Source organism: Hypomesus nipponensis, chromosome 21 (assembly GCF_054491055.1).
Source record: "Hypomesus nipponensis isolate SF chromosome 21, ASM5449105v1, whole genome shotgun sequence".
NCBI lineage: Eukaryota > Metazoa > Chordata > Actinopteri > Osmeriformes > Osmeridae > Hypomesus > Hypomesus nipponensis.
Window position 1 is genome coordinate 8,115,962 of NC_140381.1, and position 26,539 is coordinate 8,142,500.

The following is a 26,539-nucleotide window of genomic DNA, read 5'->3' on the forward strand; positions in this document are numbered from 1 at the left end:
TATGAGGAATAAACATAGGGAGAGTTATAAAAATGTACCTCAACACAATGGCGTAATCTGTTAGCTCGTGTGAATGGAACCACACAGCTGTACTTCCTCACACATTGCATGTTATCAGGAAGTAAACACAGATTAGTGCAGCATTTACTTTTAATAATTCGTAACCACCTCCATGTTTGCTGTCACAGTAAATGTTGAAAAAGATGGCCATGGTCACTCGTGTCAGGTAAATACTTGATTGTTTACAAACTCACAATCAACAATAAATGCAAGAAAAAATATACTGTAAACAGTGTATAAACTGTGCCCCAAGCATAATTGATGAACGGCAAAAACCGACTTGCACAAATCTCTCTCAGCCATGATATTAGCACTCCAACTCTATAATTCTCCTCCCTTTCTGAAGCAGGGTGCCATTTTAGGCCTTCTCTACCTTATACGGTCAAAGAGTGCCGAGGAACGAGTGAGGGAGAGAGAGAAAGAGTAAAGGAGGTGTGGTCCATTGCTTTGTTTTGAGCATGGTGTAAAGTTACTTTTCCAACCCTGCCATTAACACACACACACACCCCAACAGCAGTCAGTCTGGCATCAAAGATGAGCAGATAGTAGAGAGGGCGAGCGAGTCAGGACAGGACTTCTGAGGGACAGAGAGAGAGAGAGATGCAGCCTTGTCCAAACTGTCTAGCCAGCGCCACCGTGCAAAATAAAAACTTGTCTCATATAAGATTAGTTTTATATTTGGATTCACGCTTAAATGTTCAGCGTAGGTTTTTTGTAAACATAACTGGGGTGAAACAATCACCAACCATTAGCTGCAGCCATCCAGATACAAACCTACCAGACTGGTCTTAAATCGAGACTAACATATATGCACGAGGCCAGAGGAATGTCTTATAGTAGTCACAACTTTCTCAACCCACTACACACACAATAACCTGTTTGTCAATAGTGCTACAGGGCCAGGTTTGTTGTAACCTAGGTGATGTAACCTACTTCCTGATCTGCTGCTTCAGGACATGCATGCAACATGGCATGTCAGTGGTTGTAAACATACAATACAGAAATCCCCCCTATTCCAAACAGTAGAGAGACAATGCAACTGGAATAAGAGAGAGAGAGAGAGAGAGAGAGAGAGGGAGGGGGGTTGTGGAACAGGGACAAGCATTCTGTGCTGACGTTGCACAAGCTTTTATAAAAACGGGAATGAAAAGTCGTGTCAAGTCATGCAGGGCTGTGGAGAGTGTTGAACTTCCGTGAAGAGGGGGAGTTTGCAGAGACAGCGGCCATGGCTGAGGGCCCTGAGCTGGGGCGGGGCAAGGGTGTGAATATATTCATGCACATCCACAGATTACACAGCAGATGATGCCCAAGCTGCTGTGCAAAGAAGATTGAAGAAAGCAATCGCACCCATGTTTGTTTTCTATCTCCATGGGGTTTCTCACCTGCATTCCTCGTCAACATGTTCATCTGTCTGACATTGCATATCTGGGTGACCTGAAACTGTGAGTGACCCGTCACTGACAAGAAAATACATGGAGGGCTCTCTCTAGTGGGAAGAAATGGAAGCTACATGTAAAAAAAAAAATTATGATAGAAATTACTTGAGTATTTTATCCAGTGCCAGAAGCCTCCTCTTCAGCCTACTCTTTCTCCACCCTTGACATATACCCTCAGAACACATACTTGACTTTATGCATCATGATAAGATGTCAGGAATAGCTTCTATTATCATGGATTAAAACATCTGCTAAATGATTAAATGTAAATGTACACGGTAGGGTATCCAGGGGAAAAACATTTCCATGTACAAGGCTAAATGTCAACAGAGTTTTTCTCATTCTCGTGGAACACTTCCGAACCCGAGTACCAAAACACGACTGGGACTGGGAGATATTACAATGTTGTGATTCAGTAAAGTCGTCTTGAAAGTGGCACAGAGCGTTGAGGCTATTTTGAACTGAAATACCATAGCCTTGACTGTTACCATCGCGCTGGGGCAGAGTGAGCAATAGGGAGTAAGGTTCACTCCTCCCTTTAAAACAACAAACGCTGGCACCACAAAACACCTGTCTTCCTTCCTTAGGTTTTCTACCCTCTGCAGAGCCCTGTGCCGACTCTTTCTTAATACCCTTCGACTTCTCACCTTTGAACATCTCTCTCGTCCACCTCCCACTCTCGCTCCTGAAACCCAGAGCGACTCGACCTTAGTTGTTGTCATAAATCTGTGTCATGTACCACGCTTTGTCTGATGTGGCTGAACACGATACAAGTCTCCTTCTCGACTCTTCTTTGGATTGAACCGAGGCCCAGCGTGTCAGATTCTCATCACGTCATCTCAACATTCTGGGAACACTCTTGGTCAAACCGGTTCTTCACAACAGTGTTGCTCAGTATAAGTATAAACAGGTCAAGGACATTTGTCTTCATAACTAGACTTTGACTGACTTTTGGAGCACACCTGCACCACCACCACTGACAGCTTTGAAGACTCCGGGGTGCTTTGGGAATCCTATAGGTCAAGGGGTCATGGCTGCTGAACCCTGAGGTCACTGGCCACAGTTTGGGCCGACAAACAAACAGTGTTTGGTTGCCCTCACAACGGATAAGCCACACATTCTATAGCATTGAAAATAACTTTGCCCTTCAGAAAGCAAAGGGGACCTCCCTTGACAATATAAATAGGTAGGGAGTTCCCCCCTCTGTGGACCACGGAGCAAAACTGTAAGATTAACTATCACACAAAACTGTGAGACATACTATGTACAGTGGCTGTGACCGTGAGGTTGCTGCAGACCAGGTGTGGGCTTGGAATCTGACTTCACTTCTTGAATTGCGCATTAACCATCCATACTGCTCTTAGCAGCAGGCTCTCAATATCACATTTCATACATTCTTTCATCAAAGGGGGTCTGTGTGTTCAACAGGTGTGGCAGGAAACCGGGGTTTTAAATGGGAGCACAAGGGGGATGTGGAGCGGGTCGGAGAGAGGGAGATCACAGCCAGAGGGCTTTTGTAAAAGTATAAACTCAGGACTTGGGATTGGTACTTTCAACAACAACAAAGCTGATTTTACTCTGAACTTTACCATTCTCACCAAGGTCTTTCGTCGTTCCTGTGTCAGCACAACCCAAGTAAGCCCACCATGTTTCAAGACAGGAACATCGGTAGATGTGGGGTAGTAGAGTAAAACAATCCAGATCTGGACGGCACCCTGGATCAGAGCAAAAACATCTGCTCTTTAGACTATAATGAACAAAATACCAGACAGGCATATGTGCTAGGAGTCTAACCTATAGGCTCATTTTCCCAGACTAATGCAGTGTGCGTAGCCTACCATTATGGTTACATTTATGTTTACTTAATACCCCTCCACTTTAATTTTCTGTCGAGGTACATTTGGATGAAAACAGATGAAATTCTTAACCTCTTCCTGAGGTGGAGTTACTATTAATGTTACTGTACTGTCTGCCCCGCTAACCAGCCAGCTGAGTATATTTATCTTGGTATTAACAGAGCTGCCGGCCACAAAGGTGGAATGTGCGCAAATGTGACTTGAAAAGCACCGGTTACATTTGAGTTTTAAGCCATAAAATAAATAAAGTGTGGTCCTACAATTTTATGAATGACTGTATTCATTCCCAAGCACGCCCCCCAATCAATTTCTAACCCTCTGCTAACTCCACCCATTTGGAATGTCTGGACCACTGCCCGAATGTTAATTGGGTGGACATATGGTGATGGGCGGAGTCTATCCTTGACTCACGAGGTTGGTATAAATTAGACGGAGCTTGCGATATGCTGCCTGTGTAATTATTTGAGTGTACAGTAATCTAATGATGAAGTGACGAACTCTTGGATGAACTGAACTCGCATCTATATTTCGACGACTTCTTGTTTTTTTTTGAAGGACACCATTCTGACTGACAACTTTACTGTTTTACTAACTAAGTTGAAGACCATCTTCTTGTGGATTTAAAGTTACATTTCTTCTTTCTGGTAGCAACTTCTTATATTTTATTTTGTAACCATGGCATTAATTATAATTTTTGCATATTTGACAACTCTCATCAATCTGGTAAGTGTCATATTTACAGTTGATAAAGTTAGGCTACTCACAATTATTTCCATCTTTAAGCAACAGGGCGATACCTGACAACGAGTTTGTTGTGATAGGCATACCTAAAAATGTCTCTTTCAACTTCCAGAAATAGTCAAAACGTTTTCCGGTTTACAAGTTAAGTCTACTTATGTTCTAAGTGGACAGTATTTTTTATGCGTGTGCGCCTATTGAGTAGTCTACGGCAACGGGGACTGAATCAATCTTTGTTGATCTTAGCTTGAAAAATGTGTCACTGGCTGTGGATTGATGCACTGTTATACGAATCACGGGTTGGCAGGGAATTGGGTACATTACTTAATCAGACTGTCTACAGTCTAGACACATCGATGACTGACAGAGATAGCCTATTATTGATTTATGTCTAATGCGATAATATGCTGTGAGTTTAATAGACTTGAACGTATGGGTGAAATTGACACAAAGTTGCACACGGCCGCTATGGAATCTTGAGAACATTGTAATGTAATACGTATTGCCATAAAACACTTGAAACACACAGAGAACAGCATGCTTAGCCAATTGAAGCAAACGCTCTTACAATAACATGTTTGTTTTCATGGACGTCGTACAATCCAGTCCTCCCCCTTCAACCTTCCCTTTTCTCTCCACTTTCAGGTGAGCACCAGCTGCCCGGCTGTGTGTGAGTGTCCAGCGGCGCCCCCTATGTGCCCTCCAGGGGTGAGCATGGTGTCTGACAGCTGCGGCTGCTGCAAGGTGTGTGCCGCCCAGCTCAACCAGGACTGCAGTCCCACGATGCCTTGCGACCATCACAAGGGGCTGGAGTGTAACTACGGCAACGATGTGACCCTGGCTTTGGGCATCTGCAGGGGTGAGTGTGGAGGAAGTGTGTTTGGTGTCAAAGTGGGTGGGTAGTACCCTTGAGTCTCGTGGCGAGGGGGAGTTGAACTACGTTTGAATGATTTGGACGAGTATGTTTGTTTATAGTGTGCAAGCATGGTAGTACGGTTCCAAGCCTGTGTGCTGAGGCTGAGGCAGAGGGTAAAACCAACCATGTGTTGAAAGTCCTCCTCACCTCCAGACTTAGCACATCGCACCCCAGTGGGACTGAGATATTTTGATGTGTAGTAGATTTCTTATCAGGAGGAGGGAGTTCAATCTCAAAGACCCCCGAAATATCACTTCTATCCGCTCACACAGCCAAGATTCCTACATAGACTATGAATAGAAAAGGTCCACTGAGAGATGGTGACATCCAGTCTGTCTCTCTGTCTCCTCGGCCACAAGCCTCACTTCCTGTTAACCTTTCCATGACCTCTTCTCCTCAGATCCAAGCATTGCCGGTGGGTTTCCAGAGCGATTTCAGTATCGGGTGGTTGTGTGTTGGCCGGTTGTTAGGGGGCAGGTTGCGCAAGGGGATCTCAGCTGGTGTAACGAGAGAATGTGGCGAATTCCAGCCAGTCATACCTGAGATTGTCAGGGGAAGCTTGTGTCCGAACTTTAAAAACACATCCTAGTCTTTAGACATGGCCGACATCTTTGAGATACCCGAAACACATGTGCTGCCCAAAATATCCCTAACCCATGTGTTCGCGAAGGCTTGTAACATAGTAAACAGTTCTTTACCCAAGGCTCTGTTGATGGTTTTATGTGGCTTTAAAGCCTTTCATGTGTTGTGTGTGGGTTGACATGACCTTGGTGTCAATAGACAGCACCCCGACAGGATGAACAGAGGCTGGTGTCCGCGGTAACCGGAGGTGTATCTCTCCACAGCGATGAGGGAGGGCCGGAGCTGTGAGTACAACGGGCAAATCTACCAGAACGGCGAGAGCTTCCAGGCCGGCTGTAAACACTTGTGCACATGCATCGACGGCGCCGTGGGCTGCGCCCCTCTCTGTGCCAACCGGCTCCCGCCCGCCTCGCCCGCCTGCCCCTACCCGCGGCTGGTCAGGGTGCCGGGGCAGTGCTGCTTCAGCGTGGACTGCCACAAGGGCACGTGGCGGCTGCCACCCAAGTATCAGAAGCCTTGGCAGCCTCAGCCTCGACCCCACCAGCCGGAGAGCGACAACACCGTGGACAACGAGCTGGCCGAGAGGGACAAGGGCTGGGAGGACGAACAGGGATACAAACACCTGCCTGGTGAGACGAGTGGTTTTGTCAGCGTCAACATTCGGCCCAGTTGACGCGTTCATACTGTCGGTGTTTAGCTTTGTCGACACTGTTTGTCTGTGACCTTCATGACTTGAATGACGCTGCGACTGTAATCGTTGTTGCATGTCGTGACGGCCTCTTTCTTCAATCCCTCCTTCCCTCTCTCTCCCTGATTCGCCAGTCTGGAAGCATCCTCAGGAGAAGTGTGTTGTCCAGACCACCGATTGGTCCCAGTGCTCACGGAGCTGTGGGATGGGCGTGTCCTCGCGCATCACCAACGACAACGCCCAGTGCAAACTGGAGAGAGAGACGCGCATCTGTACCATTCGACCTTGTGGGAGCAGAGCTTTACCCTCAAAGGTAAAGAGAGAATGTGTGTGTGTGGGTGTATGGTGGACAATAAACTCTTTTATTGCTGCTAAAAGGGACCCACTAGTAGAAGATTATACGAAACCAAACATTCCCACAAAAGAACCATTTCACGAGACTCTCTCTGGGGGCCCTCAACCCAAACGCAGCACAACCCCCTCTCTCGACCACTCTGGCCGACTCCAGCTGGAACACGTCGATAGCAAACCCGGCACCGGGCGCCGTGACGCCGTGTCCGTTTCCCCTCTTCGGCTGTGCGTCTGATGGGAACCGAACGCCCGTTGATTTACTCCCAGTCGTGGCGCCCCTTTTAAATATAGTCCCGAGCCCCTGCATTCCTGCCAAGCAACTGTCCATAGCTGGCTGCTCTCTGTGTACTCAGTCAGCCAGGGAGACGGGGTGTCTATATTAATCCTCTGGTTCTCAGTCCGAGGGGCATGGGAGCCTGACTGCCTCCAGTCTAATAAGGCCTCTGCTTCTCTGGGATGGTTGTTGGGCAAATAGGTTCCATTCACGTGGAAGGGTCAGTTGGGTCTAACCGGGGGAAAGCTTGCGAGATGTTTTTCTCAAAGGATCTGAGTTTCTGGTTGTCCGGTCTGGTATTAGGCATGGGTATAATTATTGACACGTGTTCGTGACAACACTCCTGGGCGATTGTGTGTCATATGAAGGGCTTGATGGATAGTCAGGTGACTAAGGAGTATGGCTTTCAACTGAATCAACTGTCCGTCCTATCTCCTTCTGTTCACAGAAAGGGAAAAAGTGTTCCCCTACCCAGAAATCCCAGGAGCCCAAGCGTCTCTCCTACGGCGAGTGCCAGAGCGTCCGCCTCTACCGGCCCAACTACTGCGGCGTGTGCACGGACGGCCGCTGCTGCTCCCCGCGCCGCACGCGCACCGTGGCCGTGACCTTCGTCTGCCCGGACGGCGAGCGCTTCCAGCGCCAGGCCATGTTCATCCAGTCCTGCAAGTGTGGCGAGGACTGCGGCCATCTCAACGAGGCGGCGCTGCCCCCGCAGCACTGGATGTACGGAGACACGCACAAGTTCGTCGACTAGGCCGGCCCAGCCCGGGCGGGATCCCGGTCGTCTCTGGGAAGGACATTTTGAAGACGGACTTTGCTCCCTCAGACTTCAATAAGACAACCAACCTTGAACTATCTGACTATTAATGGGCGGGCCTCGAATATGTTGTGTGTGTGTGTGACTACGGGGGTGGGGGAATGATTGACAGGTGATTGACTCCTAGGGGTTCCACCAGACATGGGTCTTAGAATAGTCCTGCAGGGTGAGTTAACGAGCAGCACACAGGTGCTGGGACAGGTGACTACTGATCATGAGGCCTTCACCACAAAGAACAAGGAGATACACACAGCATCACAGAGCTGTTCAGTGTAGGGAGAATCTAAGATCTGTACGGGGATAACAAATTGGACATGTTACAGCTCCATAAGCATAAAGCAAAGGCAGTACAGGAACCACTGTGTTATTGAGGTTTCCCATCATGCACTGACTACGATGAGGTAGGGCCAGCATTGGCTAAAAGATAAACATGGACGATCGTGGACGTTAGACACGCTGAGGGCTACAACGAACACTTTATTCTTTTTATTTTTTGTCGCAAAGAACTTGAGACGCAAACGCCGAGCTATGAAGAGGAACGTTGTTCTTGACGCGAGCACAGGGGAAGATGACGAGCCACCTGTAAGCAGAGATTTATGGATGGTAATTAAAGATAGCCGCTCTCCTTTTAGCTCCAGTGACTTCTATACTATAAGGAGCTCTGTGGAAGACTGAGACACATGCAGAGAGGACTGGACTCATTCCAAGTCATTTCAGATGACCTCTGTTCACTCAACATGAAGGAATCCAACACAGATCAGTTGTTTTATTTGTAACCCGAGCCATGTCAATCACCAACTTTGTAATGTTTAATAACCTAAGACTGTAAAATACATTTATTGAATCTATTTAAACTGTGTGATTCATGAGACTGCCTATGTGGTGAACATTAGAGGTTTACGACGTGGCTGCATACTAACAAAGGGAAGTGGCCCATTTTCTCTTAGTCACAGTGGATCTGATGGCGTGTATGTGGGTTCCGGTGTGTTTGTGTGTGGCAGGCATTTGATGGTGAGGATTAAAGAAATCCTCACCATCAAATGCCTGCCACACAAACACACCGGAACTCACATACACGCCATCAGATTCAATGTGGCAGGTTGATCAACTCAAGAGGTTAGTGGAGTGAGTTTTCAAATTGGATCATAGTGCCACCTACTGATGTGGCTTAAATTATTTCAAGGGATGTTATCAAATGTACATATGCAAATTATGTGGATAGTCTGAAACACTAGTAAAATGAAAAAACAAACGCACCATGGCTCAAATGACATTGTATAAAAAGTTTTTATTTCATTAACCAAAAATACAACCACGATTATAACAAGAGCAACTTTTAAAACTGACACCCCCGGGAAAAATAATTATATAAAAAAAAAGTGTTGCATTGGGAACTCATTTTGGGACATAAGATTAGGGGGAGGCTTTAAAATAAACTGTCAAGATTTTTTTTTCTTTTTTTTTCTCCCTCCCCCAAAGAATACAATGGGACAGAGGGGCGCACACACAATCTGTCTTCACTGGGATAGATGACTCATCTGGACTGTTCAACTGGAGAGAGAGGAAGAGAAAAACATGCATTAGCCTTTTGTCTTCCAATGCTTATTCACCACAATCATTTTTTTTTTTTTTTAGGAAGGCCCAACTGCAATTCAAACAACAAAAAAGCACCCATTTTATTGATGCCATTGAAATTAGTGAAAAAAAAAAAAAAGAGGTACAGATGTCTGTACAGAGCACACGAATACAACTTCGGATGACATCTACACCACGTGGACCAAAGCAGACCTTAATCTGATCATATTCCATAAGACCACCACAAAAAAAGGTCCCCTCGGCTTTTGAGGGGGGGGGAGCTTACTGTAGGTGGAGATGTCAATCTCCTCGGGAAGCTCGGCCACGTTGACCTCGAAGCGGTCCTGCACGTCGTTCAGGGTCTTGGCGTCGGTCTCGTCTGACACGAAGGTGACGGCCAGGCCTTTCGTCCCGAACCTGCCAGCACGGGCCACCTGGATAGGGAGAGGGAGGGTCAGAGGAGGAGCCTGTCTATCTAGCGCAAACGCAGCGAATAGTGGCTGGCCTTCACAGATAGAATGCACAGTCCCTTCCTTTGATAAATAAAATACGATTCCAAATCCCCCCCCCCCCCCCCCGCATAGATAAACGAGTTACGGGTGTGAAGGGAGACTGACCCTGTGCAGGTAGGTGTCGGAGTCCTCTGGCATGTCGTAGTTGAAGACGATGTTGACCCGCTCGATGTCCATCCCTCGGCCAAACAGATTGGTGGCCACCAGGATGCGCCGCTGGAAGTCCTTGAACTGCTGGTACCGAGAGAGCCTGCGAGGAGGAGGAGGAGAGCGACCAGTTCAAAAACAGGCTTGATACCCCTCCCCTGGCCCAGGCTTGATACCCCTTCCCCTGGCCCAGGCTTGATACCCCTTCCCCTGGCCCAGGCTTGATACCCCTTCCCCTGGCCCAGGCTTGATACCCCTCCCCTGGCCCAGGCTTGATACCCCTCCCCTGGCCCAGGCTTGATACCCCCCCTGGCACGTCGATGGGCTTGTCGAGCACAGCGCCTAGTCTCGTCAGATAAACGTTCAGTTCTCAGCTTTGAATGCACGACGGTCTTTCAACGCCTCCTTCCCAGTACTGGAATACATTTCCGACACCCGACGCGATGGGAATAGATATAGCGTAGAACGTGGTGTACAAGGAAATAGCCTTCTAGTTGAGAGAATCTGAAACGGTGTCAGAGCTTATGATGCAGAATTGGAGCTCATTCATTATGCATTAAGTCCATGCATAATTTCGCGTACCCCGTTGAACTATGATGCGCCATGAAATTCTAATCAACCCATAGTCTGCACTAATCTCCTCACTTATCCCGGACAGATTTGAATTGACACCAAGTGCTGCAAAAGCCTTCCTTCACTGCGCGAGATCAAACAAAACAGCAGCATTTGTAATCAAAAAACAAAAAATAGTACCAGTGTTATTTGACAGATGCTTCTTTCCAAAGCGGCATACGGGGTGGGATTCAAACCGTTTGTGATCAGCAGCCAAAAACACCAACAAAAGAGCTATACCCCAACCCCTCTGATCTAGCCCCCCCCCCCCCCCCCCCAGATCTGTGTCGCCCACCTCTCCTCCTGGGCCATGCCCCTGTGGATGGCGATGGCTGGGAAGTTCTGCTCCACCAGGAGCTGGGACAGAGCCACGCAGCGCTGCACAGACTTCACAAAGATCACCACCTGCAGGGAGGGAGGGGGGGGGGGGGATGGGGGAGACAGCACAGGAGTCAGACGGGCAACGAAGAAAACACTGACCCTTTCCAAAAGGGTATGCGGGGCCAAAGATTGGAGTAAACCAACCCAGGTGCCGATCCCTCATCGTGGGGGGTCCAACAAAAACGTCCTGCGGCTCACCTGGTTGAACTCGAGGACGTCGAGCAGGTCGAACAGCTTGCGGTTCTTCTCGCTGTCCTTCAGCTTGCAGTAGTACTGCTGCAGGCCGTGCAGGGTCAGCTTGGTCTCGTCGTCCACAAACACCTCCATGGGCTGGAGGACAGACGGACGCGGGAGTCAGTGTGAACTTAGGGACTTTTTTCCCCCCCCAAACTGGAAAAAACGCAGTCGTTTGTACATCATGGTTTTCCGCATTTCTTTTAAACACATCAATACAACTGGTACAGCCCTTCAACACAGAAGTACTGAGGAGATGTTCCTCCCGATGGGTCCAGAGGCAGGGGTGAAGCCCCTGACCCAGGGTTATTAAAAGGGAGGGTCACTCTTCCCCCCATTCATGGCCACTTGTAACACTGACAGCCACAAGTGGGCAAAGCTAAGAGGGATTTCAACATGTTCAGGCGAAACGGTCTGAGGGCTACTGCTTCGATTTTGTCTATCGTGAAGCCAAATGCAGAGAAGGAGCTCTTGGCCGTTGCTGGGGTCGAAAACCCCCTCCCTCCCTCCAAACTCACATCCTGCATGAACTTGCGGCAGACGGGGCGGATCTCCTTGCTGAGGGTGGCGCTGAACATCATGCACTGCTTCTCGTGGGGCGTCAGCCTGAAGATGTCCTGCACGTCCCGTCTCATGTCTTCAGAGGGGAAGACGGACGTTTTCGTGAAAGAACGTATGAATGTTAGAAGGCGACAGAGCGGTGCCGTTCAGCACGTTTGCAGATCAAAGACTACTTATCTGGACACAATATTAGACAAAGTCTAAAACTAGTCCTCGTGTTTACTGAACAACTTTTAACACTACTACTACTACTCCTCATCCCTCCCTCCCCCCCCCGATCCACTCACCCAGAGCCTCCAGCATCTTGTCACACTCGTCCAGGACAAAGTGCTTGACGTTCTTCAGGCTGAGGGTCTTGTTGCGGCTGAGGGCCAGGATGCGTCCGGGCGTGCCCACCACGATGTGGGGGCAGTTCTTCTTCAGCACCTCCTCGTCCTTCTTGATGGCCATGCCCCCGAAGAACACGGCCGCCTTGACGGTGGGCATGTACTTGGAGAAGCGCTCGTACTCCTTGCTGATCTGGAAGGCCAGCTCGCGCGTGTGGCACATGACCAGAACTGACACCTGGTGGTGCAAAAGGAGGGATGTTAGGCAATCAGCTTGCACCCCCCCCCCCCATCTTAATATCTTGCAGTCACTGATTCAACACAGCAGGAATCTTATCCTTAGTGTGACCACTCACCTGACCGTCTACAGGCTCGATCTGTTGGAGAGTTGCCAGTACAAACACTGCCGTCTTTCCCATACCAGACTTGGCCTGACACAAAATGTCCATACCGAGGATGGCTTGTGGGATGCACTCGTGTTGTACTGAAAGAGATGCAAATGAAAATGTTTACGGATCAGCTGGCTCAATTAGGTCGTGTGCATTTCATAAAGAAGAAGAAAAGAAAAAAAAAGCTGACTAACTAAATTTGAGGGTGCAAAAGTATGCAGGTGAAAACATCCTTTTCAGGAGTTTAACCCGACCGCGGATAGTGGTGTCACCTCACCTTCGGAGGGATGTTCAAAACCACAGTCGACAATGGCACGAAGCAACTCAGGTTTGAGCAGGAAGTCTCGGAAGCCGGAGCTGTGGATGGACACATAGGAGCCCTTCACCTCCTTCTTGCCTGCCGGGGTGGCCGCCTCTGGGGCGGTCTGCGGTTCCTCATCTTCCTCGTAGTCCAACAGCTCGTTGTCAACGTCGTTCTCTGCCATGCTGCCACGGGAAACAAAGAGGTCGTGCACAAACATTATGCTGTGTGCATTCAAGTTTGATGGTATTCTCAGAAAAGTCTGTGTTGCTTTGGAATTTTGAGTGGCGCGGCCCTCTGCCTTGCTTATCAAGCATCTGTCGAACACGATCTAGTGTTTTGTTAGGTTGGGTGTCGAACTAGGTACCAAAATGGTTCTCTTGCGTTTCGACTTAATCAATAAAATGCTTAAATTTGGTACCTAGCTAACTACAGTACTCGACGAAGGTAACTAGCAACCCCTTGTGAGTCAAACTCGGAGCGGCAAATCGGACTCCGTTAGCTAGCGAGGCTAATTGCTAGCAGGCCTTGATTCCACCGCACGCAAATCGGCAGGGTGCTTCTAGATTATCCACAAACTTTAGTAGCTAGTTGGGTGGATGGGTTCTCAAATCCATTTAAATCAATTTCTCTGTTGGATTACGTATCACATCAAGCACTTTAGCGTATATTAATCTGAAAATATGGACTCAATTCAAGGTCCGGGTCTTACGACACAAACAATGCGTGGTCGGTCGGCCGCCCACCCTGCTCCGTCGCGTCTCATTCAAACTTCATAATTTATCTAACTTTTATATAAATAAGATAGCAACGTAACTATGCATGTATAGAAATAACAACAGCAGCAAAGTCTTACTGCAAACGTTACGGGATATAATCGTGAAAATATTTCAGAAAGATAGCTTATAAAATGTGAAGCTCACGCCTGCGACACAACTGAGCTAGTGCTAGCTAAGCTAGGCTAGTAGCTATTTAGCTAACTATACAAGCCTGTCTTTGTTTACAGATTCCAAACAAAATATTCGATTATGTCGGCCCCAGGTGGCCTCAAGCGAGACAAATTTATATTAGACAACGGTTCAATTATGTTGAAGTTCAGAATGATCAAATAAAACAACTAAATCTAATTTACCTTTCGGTGTTTGATGGCTTGGTACTGCTCAGCTTCGAGAATGCGATCAACTGCTAACTGCTACCTCAAATGCAGTTGTCAAGTTCCGTTCCTCCCGGAAACACCCCTGATTCTCCAACTCAGTATTGGTTAGTTTTAGAGCCACTCAAATGTCACCGTTTATCATAATAGCCTATTTGACAATGTTGTAAAAATCTCCGAGTCTTAATCATAGCATACACAACGGTATAGTTACAGTATGTGTGTACAACAACAACAACAACAAATAGTGCGTTAGAAATTAAGTATGTAAGGATTTAGTCTATTTGGCAAACGTAGAAATGTCCGAGTTCGAATTCAGGTTGCAGTGACCTTCGCTATACTTTTACTCCTGTCCTCAGTAAAAGTCCCACTTTCAGTCGTTCTATCACCGTCACTCATGACTGCTCCCCCTCAAATAATCGCGGTCTTAATTATAATATAGGATAATAATTAAGCAATTTTGTGTGATTTAGATGCAATTTGAATCCTATCCATCTGGTGGCAGAAGAGTGAATAATATCGACCCTAGTAGGCTACTACTATTATAAAAGCAAAAATATCTTTATCATTGAATACAAACTAATTAATTATGTCAGGCTAGGTCATGTGTCAACCTTCCTCAATTTTGACCAATTAAGGTTTGATTGATTTACTCTTAAGGGATATATTTAGCCTAAAATTTCCAAGACTTCCATTTTTAGAAACAGTTTTTCCATCCTTCAGTTTAGTAAACCAGTTACAAAACATAAAAATAAAATCTATATTCGATGCCAAATTCACCGCTGGAAGAACGACACCTGCAAGCACCTCCTCCGCACAGAATAAAAAACACAATTGATTGGTGGATTGTGTTGTCTTTATAAAGAGTATTGTAAGAAAGACAATTCATTGGCTTTTAACATGTCAATCGTACCTTCTACTGTAGTGTGATTGGCGGTGACCCTTCCCATGTTGAATGAAATGCTGAAGCACGCCATTCTGAATATGATTCCTATATGAATTATCATGTTGCTTAAAATCTTGTTAAGGCTGACTTTCTATTTCCAGCGATTTTGCTGTTGTGACTGGTGAAGACAGGCTTGGAAGCACACAGCCTGGTAGGCGTCGCCATTCTTCTTGAGGAAGCTCACTAACGGCCAGCGGCGCGACTTAGCTTTTTACCAATTAAAGCAGACACAAGAGCGATGGCATATTGCGTTAAAGGCAGATCTGTGTGAGGTAGTCACTGTAAAGGATTCTATTTTGCGACCGTTTCGTGGTCGAACTGCACTGCAGCCTTGGAATGACACAGGAATAAAAGCCGCGTTATGGGAACGGAATTCAGGTGGGCATTGCTCTTTCATTGATATTCATTTCTGCATGTATTTTTTTTACAGTTTAATTAGGCATCATATGCTGCATGTTAGTGTGCATGTCTTTAAGAGTAAATGTCGAAAGATAAACGAGTGACTGTGTCAGGGCATAATGGTGTGAGAATACTGTTATCATGCACATCATCCTCTTCATCAGCGATAACCCTTATTGCTTACAATAAAATGCAAAGCACTTAATGATATAGTTGTGAATAGAATGCCAAAAAGAGAAACCCTGATCTTGACCAAATGAAATGTATATACACAGGCTATATAGGCCTATGATTCGAAATCCTTTCGGTGCAGCGTATAGTCCAAAATAAAAGAGCTTTCCAGTCAACCTCTGCGCTCAGTGGGGCCTGATTCTACAGTAGCATATATGTCGTGGTAGTTTCACGTTACACACTCATTACTGTGCTTGAATTACCAGTCTTGTGACAGCACTGCAATATGCAGATCTGCCATTCAAACGGTTACAGAACTGTAGCATCATCGGACTGCAGCGTGAGGCTGTAGTACAGGGAGGTTTATGCATCAGCATTTCGGCTTGACTACAGGGATAAGTGCCATCATGCAAACACAACACCGGTTAGCCAATGGGAGCACTTCTCCGCTGCTTCTTTGTAGCCTAAACATGTCCTTGATAGACAGACAGTAGACCCACTTTTGTGCGCTTTAAAGGTCTAAATTCTCATGAATAAAGACTAGTGAAGTAAAGTATGGTCGACACTGCAATATCATTTGAGCTATTTGACACAGAAAGACATCTCCCTCGTTTTACTATCTTGCAGGTGAAGATTAATATTCTGTTGGTTAATGTTGACTATCTGAAGTATGAATTGTATACCTGATATTCTACATCTTACACTAATGTTTACTGTGTAACTATAAGATCTGCCTCAGTCCCCCCCCAAGGATAAATGTAATGGAATCGATCATCTTGATTCTCAGGTTATAATTGGTTCGTATGTAGTCTGCTGAGTAGATGTCTGTTGATGTCTGATGTGTTTATATGTGTGACATAACATGATTGCTTTTGGTATTACTTGCTAGTCACAGTGTAGCACATTTAGAGATGAACAAACAAACAAAAAAGGTTGTTCATGACCTTGTTTTGAAGTGAAATGCCACAATGGATTATCATTGACAGAGAGACCTAGATTGGACGTTTTTCAAATCACAATTCAGTACGGAGGGCGGCACACACACACACACCAGACAAACACACACGTTACATAAACGCACACACAAACAAACGCAGTCAAGAGAGGCTTCCGTAGAAACATACACGTTCTTAGTCATGCACATTCAGACAGTCTTTCTCTCTCCCCGTTGGTCTGTCTCTCCCAATCTCTCCTTGACATCCAGCTGCGTGTCTCCTCCCCCCTCAGCTGTGCTGCTGAACTGTGGGCCTCGGTGCCAATAGGCCTCCGACGCTGTTGTCCGGAGAAACACTCGTTGTCTTCTACACAAAAAACGGCGTGGTGTGTGTGTGTTTGTGGGAGTGTAAGTGTGTGTTTACGTGTTCGTCCGAAACTGCTGAATATCTCACCCAGGACGGGAGTAGGAGACAGAAGCGGAGGGGTTATCAGCTAGCTGTCTGATATACATATATACATGGCTTTAGTATACGGTATTGCAGGGGTAAGTGTGTGTGTGTGTGTCACACTGGTGGTCCAGGGTGTTGGTGGCCCTGTACCTCATGCTGCTGACTCTGCGAAACGGGGAGCAACTCGATGACCTCCACACTCCTGGCTCAGGGACTGCTGCTGCAGCCCTACCGACACGCCGCTGTTGTCTGAACACTTCCCATTTGTAACTCCATCTGTATCTCTGTCCCCCTTCGTGTTTTGTTGACGCTTGACGTCGTTCAATATCAGCAAATGTAGATGGGTAATGTAATCCCCCCCCCCCTAATTCTTTTTGAGCACCTCTTTACTCTGTCTACATTATTGTAGAATATGTAGAGTATACTCATTGAAACCACACTCTCTTTGCAAGCCATTTTCTAGTGAGGAAAACACTCCATTATATCTGGTCAACGTTGTGTTGGGAATTCTTCCTAATGGTGGTATTTCTGCTTTTTGTCATGTCATATTTAGATCCTGTGTACATCCTCAAAGGTAGGTATGGAACCAGGTGAAGTAAAACTTTGAGCATTAAGGGAGAGCAGTCAAGAGAGAAAGTGACCGGTATGGAATGATTGACCCGTATGGTACAGTGTGTCTCATTAAACGGCGTGTATGATCAACAGGCAGCTGATGTGTATAGGTGATACTAAACAGAGTAACCAGACCTGTTTTTGACATCCCTTGTCCAATGAGAAAACTGAGTACACACAAACAATTGGCAGGGGGACTTTGTGTACACATTGTGCTATTGTACGCAGTAGCACAGGTGTGCCAGCATAAAGGAGTCATACGCCGTCTCAGTTTCAGACTCTCACACACCGGTGAGAAGGTTCTGGTCCTGGATCTGTTGCTCTGTGCTTGAAGCTCCAGGGAAACACCTTGCTTCCACACTCAGCTGGTCTCAGTTCAGTTTGGACTGGAATTGCGTGGGCAAATCAGATCTGTATCAGGGACATAATCATCACCGTGGGAATTTGAAGTCGGTGTTATCTGTTATGGTCACCCCATGCATGTGAACTACACTGGGACAGTTTGGTGTAATCCATTTGTGAGATTAGTGTTTGCTGCAGTCTGCATTATCTCTACCATGTTATTGAATAACCGAGGGACCTGGTGAGACTGTGGTTTAAAGCAAAGCAGACCAATGTGCTGTAATGGAATGTTACCTTTTCAAGTTCGCTTAATGATTTAGACCTAACTGAGTCACAACGCCTTGCAGTTAGTTTGCATGAAGGTTGTGGAAAAAAGTACTTTAAGACAGTTTACCTTCTGCTGCATTCCAGGGAAAGAAACCGTCAGAAAAGGGATTATTTTCGAAATGAGGAATTAAGAATCTAACTATATTTCTAAATGAGGCTACTTTTAGGAAACTCTGAGACAGAGTGAGGAACAGTCACAGGCCACGTCAGTTGGTTTGCCCAAAATGTGTCTGGTTATCCTTCAGGATAACCGTCAAAGCATCCGTACCCTGGTCATACCCAGAAAACATGCACAGGAAGTAGGAAGAAAGTAACCAATGATACACCATTATCATACATCATTCGCTTTGAAAAGACAGAGCTTTGTCAAGGGAGGCCGTTGAGAGACCACAATGTCATTACTGTAAGGATGACCGGGGGTTTGGCTTGGGGTGGGGATAGGCTTCTCTTGAACAAGGTGAATACGTAATATGCAGTCGACCGTCCCTGTCAGAGATGAGATGGGTCAGAAAACAACAACTTCAGCGTCCAATAGTCCAGAGTCACATGCACAGGGGCCAACGGTCCTGTGGAGATGTTATGTTGTGGAAGGAGCTGGCCACGTGTCAACAGACTAACACAATGATCATGTAAATGAGATGGGAGCAACAGCGAGGTCTGGTGCATCGTTAGTTGCAGATTAGCGTGGGGGGGGGGGCTGCCCTTGATGTCAAGAGTGCCTTGAGGCAGGGACAGACAGACAGAAGGGGGGGGGGGGCTGACACAGCGGGCAAGTAGGGGGTGGGGGAGGGGTGTTTTGATCAGAGGTTTTTCTGGTTGGGGGGCCTGGGGTGGGGGGGTGGGGGGTGGGGGGTGGGGGGGGTGGGAGGGCTAGAGGGATACATGTGGCGATGGAGGGAGGCTTGATGGTGACGACGCTGGACAATAGTGTTGTCTGTTTCTGTGGTCAGTGAGAGCGAAGGAAAAGAGGCACTCAGGCACACGCGCACACACACACACACATACACACACACACCGACACACACAATGCGTTAATTGTGCACGTCGATTAACCGTTAAACGACAACACACACGGCACAGTGTTCACACGTTGGCTCAGGAGCACGGACATACATGGGCACACACAGCCGCACACACAGACAGACAAACAGCCACACGGATGCACGCTCTCCCTCACACGCACACCCACACAAACCCCCCCCCCCCCCCCACCCCCTGCAGAATAGAGGCTACGGCGTCCCATCGCCTGCTCCCCCCGTCCTCTGCCATGAGGTCCCCAGTTCATCCCGCACCACCCCCCCTCTCCCCCTCTCCCCCCCTCTCCCCCTCCCCCCTCCCCCGCTCTCTGCCTCCAGGGAAGCCACCGCGAGGCAGCCAGTACCACACAAAACAAAAAGCCTGCCTCGCCCATGCAGTTCAGTAGTTGCACGACCTTGATTCTGTCACCCCTACAGTAGTCTGCCAGTCCTCCTGTAGTATCGCTCTGCCATTACTCCAACCCCAGCCCCCCCCTCCCCCTCCGCTCCTGCATGACTCACACTCTCTGGAGTCCAGCCTGCTGCCTCCAATGACATTGGATGCTGTTCACTCCTTCCTGGTGTCTGGACAAACTCAGGCCAGCAGTGATGACCATCATCGGAGATACAGTAGATTTACAGACCGTCTTTGCTTTTGACAGCAAAGGTGTCAAAATATGTGAAATATGTGATGCAACGACGCCACTGTATTTATCCAATGAGGGTGAACATGTGCAAATTATTTTATTGACACCTTTTCCATCCACATAATTGTCGTCGTAAACGTATGATATCAAGGGTTAAGGCGTTGAAGGTTCATTGCGTTGGAAGTTAACGTAAAGGGTTGTTATTTGAGTGAATCCGACTTAATCACCTCAGTGTGCTTTTCACATTAATCTCTGCAGCCATTATTTCGATGTTCTGGAGGAGACCCGTTCTTACAGAGAGTCTCCATTGTGACATTTCGGGATGCCCTGGCTGAGATGTTTCTCCCTCTCTGATGCGATTGGTCTCATGTGCTCGTTAATGGCTCTTTTGATTGGACGGGCCCTCGTACATGAATACAGCCCTTGTCCCCTCTTTCCCCCTTCTTCCTCCAGGCCTTTTCTGTCTTGCTCTCGTCTCCAAGCTTTGGTAGTTGTGTGTCTGCGTGACCGCACGTTGGCTGACTCTACAGGCTTCTATCGTGGTCCTCTACTGTTACATTAGTTATTGTGGCATTATATGGGCTGCTCTGGTTGGTTCTGACTTGGATACCAGGGGCTCCCCTCAGCCATTATGCTGCTGCACTCTGCCAGTGTGTGTGTAGTTGTGTGTGGTGTGTGGGAAGTGTGTTTTCTTGTTTAGCTGTGCGTTCTCTTGTCCAGCATTCTGCTGATAAGGAACTGTGCTTCTGTCTCTCTCTCTCTCTCTCTCTCTCTCTCTCTCTGGGTGTCCATTTGTTAGATTTATGCTAAGTTACCCTCATCCTGCACTTACCGGAGTGTGCGCGCGTGTTCGTATATGCTTGTGTGTGTGTGCACGTTCGTGTGCCATCCAACTTCACTGGATTCGCCCGGTAACAGAGCCCCCCCCCACATATACGTAATACGGGGCAGTGAACACAGACAACTAGCCACAGGGGTGGACTCAGACTGAGAAATGGCTCCCAGACTCCCTGTTAAACAGTAGCGGAAGGACGTCACTGTCTCTGTCTCACTCTGAGCTCCGGACTCCCAGGGCTTGTCTGATGCTGCATGGCTGCAGCGTTAGACAGGGAAGTCAAGACTCGAAGGAGGGAGGGAGGGAGGGAGGGAGGGAGGGAGGGAGGGAGGGAGGGAGGGAGGGAGGGAGGGAGGGAGGGAGGGAGGGAGGGAGGGAGGGAGGGAGGGAGGGAGGGAGGGAGGGAGGGAGGGAGGGAGGGAGGGAGGGAGGGAGGGAGGGAGGGAGGGAGGGAGGGAGGGAGAGGGAGGGAGAGGGAGGGAGGGAGGGAGATGGAGGCAGTGAGAAAGGGAGATGGAGGGAAGGAGAGAGAGAGAGAGAGAGGGAGATGGTGGGAGAGAGAGGGAGAAGGGGGAAGGGAGAGAGGGAGGGAGAGAGAGAGAGAGGTAGTGGGAGGGGGAGAGGAGATGGAGGGAGAGAGGGAGGTGGAGGGAGAGAGAGGGTGAAGGGGGTAGGGAGAGAGGGAGATGGGAGAAGGGAGAGAATAGGAGATGGATGGAGGGAGGGAGATAGCTGAGAGGAGACCTAGCCCTGCTCAATAGGGCCTGCAATCTAACAATGGCGAGTGAAATGTTGCACATTGCAAAGCTCGCATAAACACGCTTTCCTTCACACGTCCAAGGATTATCATGACAAACACTCACTCAGTAACAGTACCCTTATCAGAAAATAGGATTGATGGATTAACTCCAGGGTTGAATTGCTATATTTTCCTCACGGTGAAATGACTGATAGATTTTGAACCATAAACAATTAAAAAAGGTATGTACACTGTTATCAGGCAGGTTTTCAGGAAATAATTCATTCAATTTCAAATAATTCATTACTCTTCTCCTTTCTGATGATGTTTGCTTCAGAACTACAGAAAAAAATCGAAATGAAACCCCAATTGCAAATGCTTGAGCTCTAATTATCTTGAGCTAATAGCAAACCAACATTTGACTTCTAAGGATCCACATAATCTCTTCTTCTAAAGATAACGTCATGCTCAGGACTACAGTGCGATCAATAGCTTCCACTCACTCTAATGTCTCTTAGTTGCTAAGTGTCAGTGACTGGTCACTGAGAATACAAGTTTGGCTGATATTTTTATGGGATGTGGTGACTGGGTGTGCTCGGAATGCCCAATGAGATCACGATGACTCAGGTCCATACGCCCTCTTAAAGTCTTTAGGTCCTGTAAGGAGGGAGGTGGTTTGGTTTGGCTGTGTTGTTGGACAGATATCCCTTGTATGGATATGTGTGTTGTTGGCTGGACCACGAATGGATTGGTGCTATTGTCTGAGTTGAAATCAGTCCATCCCATCAATCACACCAGTCAGTTCATCGCTTTTCATAGTGTTCTCAACCACCCCTTTTGTTCCCGACAGGTGAAGAACCCCCTGATTCTATTGGCCCCACGGCCCAGCCCGCCAGCCAACCCGGCCACAGCCCAGAGGGGGAGACGAGGTTAGGACATTCCACCCGCACCCCCCCCCCCCCCCCGACAGGCCCACAGTGCATCGTTGCACCGCCGACCCCCCACCACAGCCATGTCCACCCCTAGTGGCAGCCCTGAGAGGGAGGGGGGCACGGGGGGGCCTCAGCTGGACGGCCTGGACCCCGACCCCCCCTCCACGGGCAGCCCGATACTCAGCCCGGACTCATCTTCCCACGATGCAACTCTGTCGGCGCCGGCCGCCTCCCCGGCCGACTCTGAGAGCCTGAGCCCTGACGAGCTGGAGCTGCTGGCCAAGCTGGAGGAGCAGAACAGGTGAGACGCCAAGCAGCACAGCCCGGTCACACTCCTGTTATACTGGTTGGGGGACCCGCCTAAGGCAGGCTGCCTTTGGAAGGCTGCATTCACAATATTTACATATATATTTGTATAGACGTATATCTTGAATTTTTTAGTAGGCTAGTCAGTTAAGAACAACCTGCAAGAGATTAAGGCCTCTTGTAGGGGCAGGCAGTTGCAGTGCCTGTATGTTTTAGGCTCAATATTTAAGGTTAAACGAAGAGTGACTTAGCTTGATGTAAGACAAACACCCAATTGACAAGGCCTAGAACATTCCCTAGTGGGACTTGTGCTAGAATCTTATCTAAAACTCAAAGGCGGGACTAGCTATAGCTGTTTTGAGAGCGAGCTCACTTTTAGCTGTTGTGTCTACAGTTGTTGTGTCTACAGTAGAAGGCTCCCCTTACTTACACGTAAGCCTACACAAATACGTTGTGTTTCTACTATCAGAGATGCAGCTTGGTGTTGATAACAGCCCGTGAACAATAGACTCAGTGTTGCTCTATTCTGAGGTGTGCCTCAAGGCCTATGTCATTTGACCGGACAAGTTGTCTCTAAAGGTTTTCCGGTGTTTTTTGTTCATGGCCCTCGGATATTATATCATCCAATAACACGTGCACGTGGCTGGAAAAAGGCAAAGCAGTTTTATCATTCTCTCTCCATAGAGATTAATGCAGCATTGTGGCAATCCGATTGCCTCTCTTTGACCTATATTATATTGAAACCCAGTTCTACCTCATGTAAGCATATTTCCCTGAAGCCTATGTATAACCTTTCAACCCTTACAGAGTCCAACCCTTAAGCACTCAACACCCTAAGGGTGCATCCAAGCATCTATTTATGTATAACCTTTCAACCCCTACAGGGTCCAACCCTTAAGCACTCAACACCCTAAGGATGCATCCAAGCATCTATTTATGTATAACCTTTCAACCCCTACAGGGTCCAACCCTTAAGCACTCAACACCCTAAGGATGCATCCAAGCATCTATCTACTTCTTTCTCCCGTTATATCTTGATATCAATCTTCTTTCTCCATGTATGTCATTATAGATATACATATCAAGCCAACAATCTGCGTGTGGCATGGCTAGTCCAGTAGCCTAGCAAGAGTTTGCACACGGTTGAAGCTTAGCAGGAAGCATCAAGACCACCACTTCATAACAACCGCTTTGCGCCTTTTAGCTCCCCCGTTTCCATGCGAGGTGAGAAGCTCTGACCTCCCTCCCCAAAACCGGTGGTTCTTGCTCTGTCTGTGCCCCCAGGCTTCTGGAAGCCGACTCCAAGTCCATGCGCTCCATGAGCGGCTCGCGTCGCAACAGCGGCTCCTCGCTGGTGTCCAGCTCCTCGGCCTCGTCCAACCTGTCCCACCTGGAGGAGGACACGTGGATCCTGTGGGGGCGCATCGTCAACGAGTGGGAGGAGTGGAGGCGCAAGAAAGACAAGCTGCTGAAGGTGAGGGGGGGGGAGGGGGGGGAGATGGAGGGATGAGGAGGAGGAGGGATTCTGACTTGTTCTAGGGAGGGGGGGGGGAATCGGAAGGTTGTTTTGGGACGAGGGACACGGGTTGGATGCAAACCAACGAAGAGCCTGGAGTTGGTCCTCCTCACTTTCCTTCCCTTTCCAATCTCTATTTCTATCTCCCTGCCTTTCCATCTCTCTGTCTCTCTCTCTCTCTGTCTCTCTCTCTTTCTCCCCCCCCCCCCCCTCTCTCTCTATGTCTCTCTCTCCCCCTCTCTCCCCCCTCTCTCTCTGTCTCTCTCTCTTCCCCCTCTCTCTCTGTGTCTCTCCCCCCCCCTCTCTCTCTCTGTCTCTCTCTGTCTCTCTCTCCCCCCCCTCTCTCTCCCCTGTCTCCAGGAGCTGATCAGGAAGGGCATCCCCCATCATTTCCGGGCCATCGTGTGGCAGTTGCTGGGCAACGCCACAGACATGCCCGTGAAGAACCAATACTCTGAGCTGCTGAAGATGTCATCACCCTGCGAGAAGCTGATTCGCCGGGACATCGCCCGCACCTACCCCGAGCACGAGTTCTTCAAAGGCCAGGACAGCCTGGGACAGGAGGTGCTCTTCAATGTCATGAAGGTGACCGGCCTTGAACTTTGACCTTTGGCCCTTTATGCTCTGTTTTCCTACATGTTGTGTACACACAGTACCGGTCCTAGCACATTTGGCACCCCAGGCAAGATTTATCACCAGCACAGGGAGCGTATATCGGGATGCCGCCCCCCCCAACCACAACACGGACATATGACGTGGCGCGGTTGGCGCCCTTTTCTGGTAGTTTGGGAGGGTTCATTAATGGATGACCTTCGGGAAATGCTGCCCCCTAGGCGGCTGCCGGCTGCCTATACCAACAACAACAACAACAACAACAACAAAAGGATGATCAATTTCAGTCACCAATTACAGCATTTATAAATCCTGTGTGTATCTGGTCATGTGCAGAACACAGTACTGTATTTAGGTGTGTGAGTATGTTTGCATGTGAGGTAAGTTTATGTCCTAAACCTCACATGGATCTGTGTGTTCCAGGCATATTCTCTGGTGGACCGGGAGGTAGGCTACTGCCAGGGCAGTGCCTTTATCGTGGGACTGCTCCTCATGCAGGTAAGTACACAGTCGCAAACACACACACACACACACACACACAAATGAAGACAAACACAGACAGGCACTTGACTTCCCTCTCCCTCACCTTCCCTTCCGGAATGTTCCAGATGCCAGAGGAAGAGGCGTTCTGCGTTTTCGTGCGTCTGATGCAGGAGTATCGCCTCCGGGAGCTGTTCAAGCCCAGCATGGCCGAGCTGGGTCTCTGCATCTACCAGTTTGAGTACCTGCTCCAGGTGAGCAGGAGACATAGAACATCACTTACTGGTGTGTAGTGTCACGGTGACCCCAATGTGAAAGTGGGACTTTGAACAGGTTCCTGCCGAACCTTTCTGAGTTTACTTATCGACGGGCAGAATTCAGGAAGCGGGAAGTGTTCCTAAAATACCAAACCTCGACGCTGTGCAGGGAAAACATTGTCCACAGGGGGGCAGCAAATATAGTCATCATACGCGTGACAGAGCCACAGATGATATGTTTAGTTGAAACGTGTTTGGCTTTCAACGCTGTCCCCCTTAGTATCATTTTAATGAAGACTACATGCTTTTCCTTTATTGTTTCCTTTACTCTCTCTCTCTCTCTCTCTCTCTCTCTCTCTGTCTCTCTCTCTCTCTCTCTCTCTCTCTCTCTCCATCCCTTCCTTTCTTCCCTCCACTCAGGAGCAACTGCCAGAGCTGAACGTCCACTTCCGGTCTCAGAGCTACCACACCTCCATGTACGCCTCGTCCTGGTTCCTCACCCTCTTCCTCACCTTCCTCCCCCTGCCCGTGGCCACGCGTATCTTTGACATCTTCATGTATGAGGTGAAACACCCGGCAAACATGCAACATTATTGTTGATTATTACTATCAACAATTACGTGTCCTTGGGCGAGGCACTTCGCCCTACTCGCTTCAGGGGGAATGCCCCTGTACTTACTGTAAGTCGCTCTGGATAAGAGCGTCTGCTAAATGACTAAATGTACTATTATTGAAAAACATTGGTGCGTATGTGTATGTGTGTGTGTGTGTGTGTGTGTGTGTGTGTGAATCGGGGCATGTTTAGCAGTGCTTGGGCAGTTTGCACTGAGCCTGTTAATGAAGCACTGAGCCTGCCAACAATGAAAAAACAGTTGAGGTCAATTGAGGTCAGGCTGGTTTACTTGTGGCTGTTTGTGAGTCTGCGAAATGATTCGGCGTGTGGGGTGCTCACCTTTGCTCCCCCCCAGGGTCTGGAGATCATCTTCCGCGTGGGCATGGCCATCCTACAGTACAACCAGACAGACCTCATCCAGCTGGACATGGAGGGGATGTCCCAGGTGGGTGAAGTCACCGCTAACGGGCACCCCGCTGTTCCTATTGAGGGCCT

The 26,539-nt window shown here is 48.2% G+C and overlaps 3 protein-coding genes across 3 annotated transcripts in view; 2 read left to right on the forward strand and 1 right to left on the reverse strand.

Moving 5' to 3' along the window:
- The first annotated feature begins 3,816 nt into the window (after positions 1-3,816).
- LOC146237747 (CCN family member 1-like) lies at positions 3,817-8,566 on the forward strand. Its single transcript, XM_084684912.1, has 5 exons — positions 3,817-4,075; positions 4,736-4,949; positions 5,852-6,217; positions 6,411-6,589; positions 7,350-8,566. The coding sequence occupies exons 1-5, from the start codon at positions 4,028-4,030 to the stop codon at positions 7,653-7,655; spliced, it is 1,113 nt and encodes a 370-aa protein (XP_084541038.1). The 5' UTR covers positions 3,817-4,027; the 3' UTR covers positions 7,656-8,566.
- Positions 8,567-8,986: 420 nt separating this feature from the next.
- On the reverse strand, positions 8,987-14,011 carry LOC146237748 (ATP-dependent RNA helicase DDX39A). Its single transcript, XM_084684911.1, has 10 exons — positions 13,889-14,011; positions 12,733-12,941; positions 12,423-12,550; positions 12,028-12,304; positions 11,698-11,816; positions 11,144-11,275; positions 10,860-10,969; positions 9,911-10,055; positions 9,580-9,727; positions 8,987-9,269 (listed from the first exon to the last, which is right to left on the reverse strand). Exons 2-10 carry the CDS (start codon positions 12,938-12,940, stop codon positions 9,253-9,255), a joined length of 1,284 nt encoding a protein of 427 aa, XP_084541037.1. The 5' UTR covers position 12,941; positions 13,889-14,011; the 3' UTR covers positions 8,987-9,252.
- An 8,329-nt stretch (positions 14,012-22,340) lies between these two features.
- Positions 22,341-26,539, forward strand: part of evi5l (ecotropic viral integration site 5 like) — a 12,887-nt gene continuing 8,688 nt past the window's right edge. Inside the window, 7 exon segments of the mRNA XM_084685440.1 lie at positions 22,341-22,561; positions 23,851-24,040; positions 24,443-24,667; positions 25,118-25,192; positions 25,303-25,428; positions 25,852-25,995; positions 26,400-26,489. Of these exon segments, the coding sequence (XP_084541566.1) occupies positions 22,341-22,561; positions 23,851-24,040; positions 24,443-24,667; positions 25,118-25,192; positions 25,303-25,428; positions 25,852-25,995; positions 26,400-26,489 (1,071 nt within the window).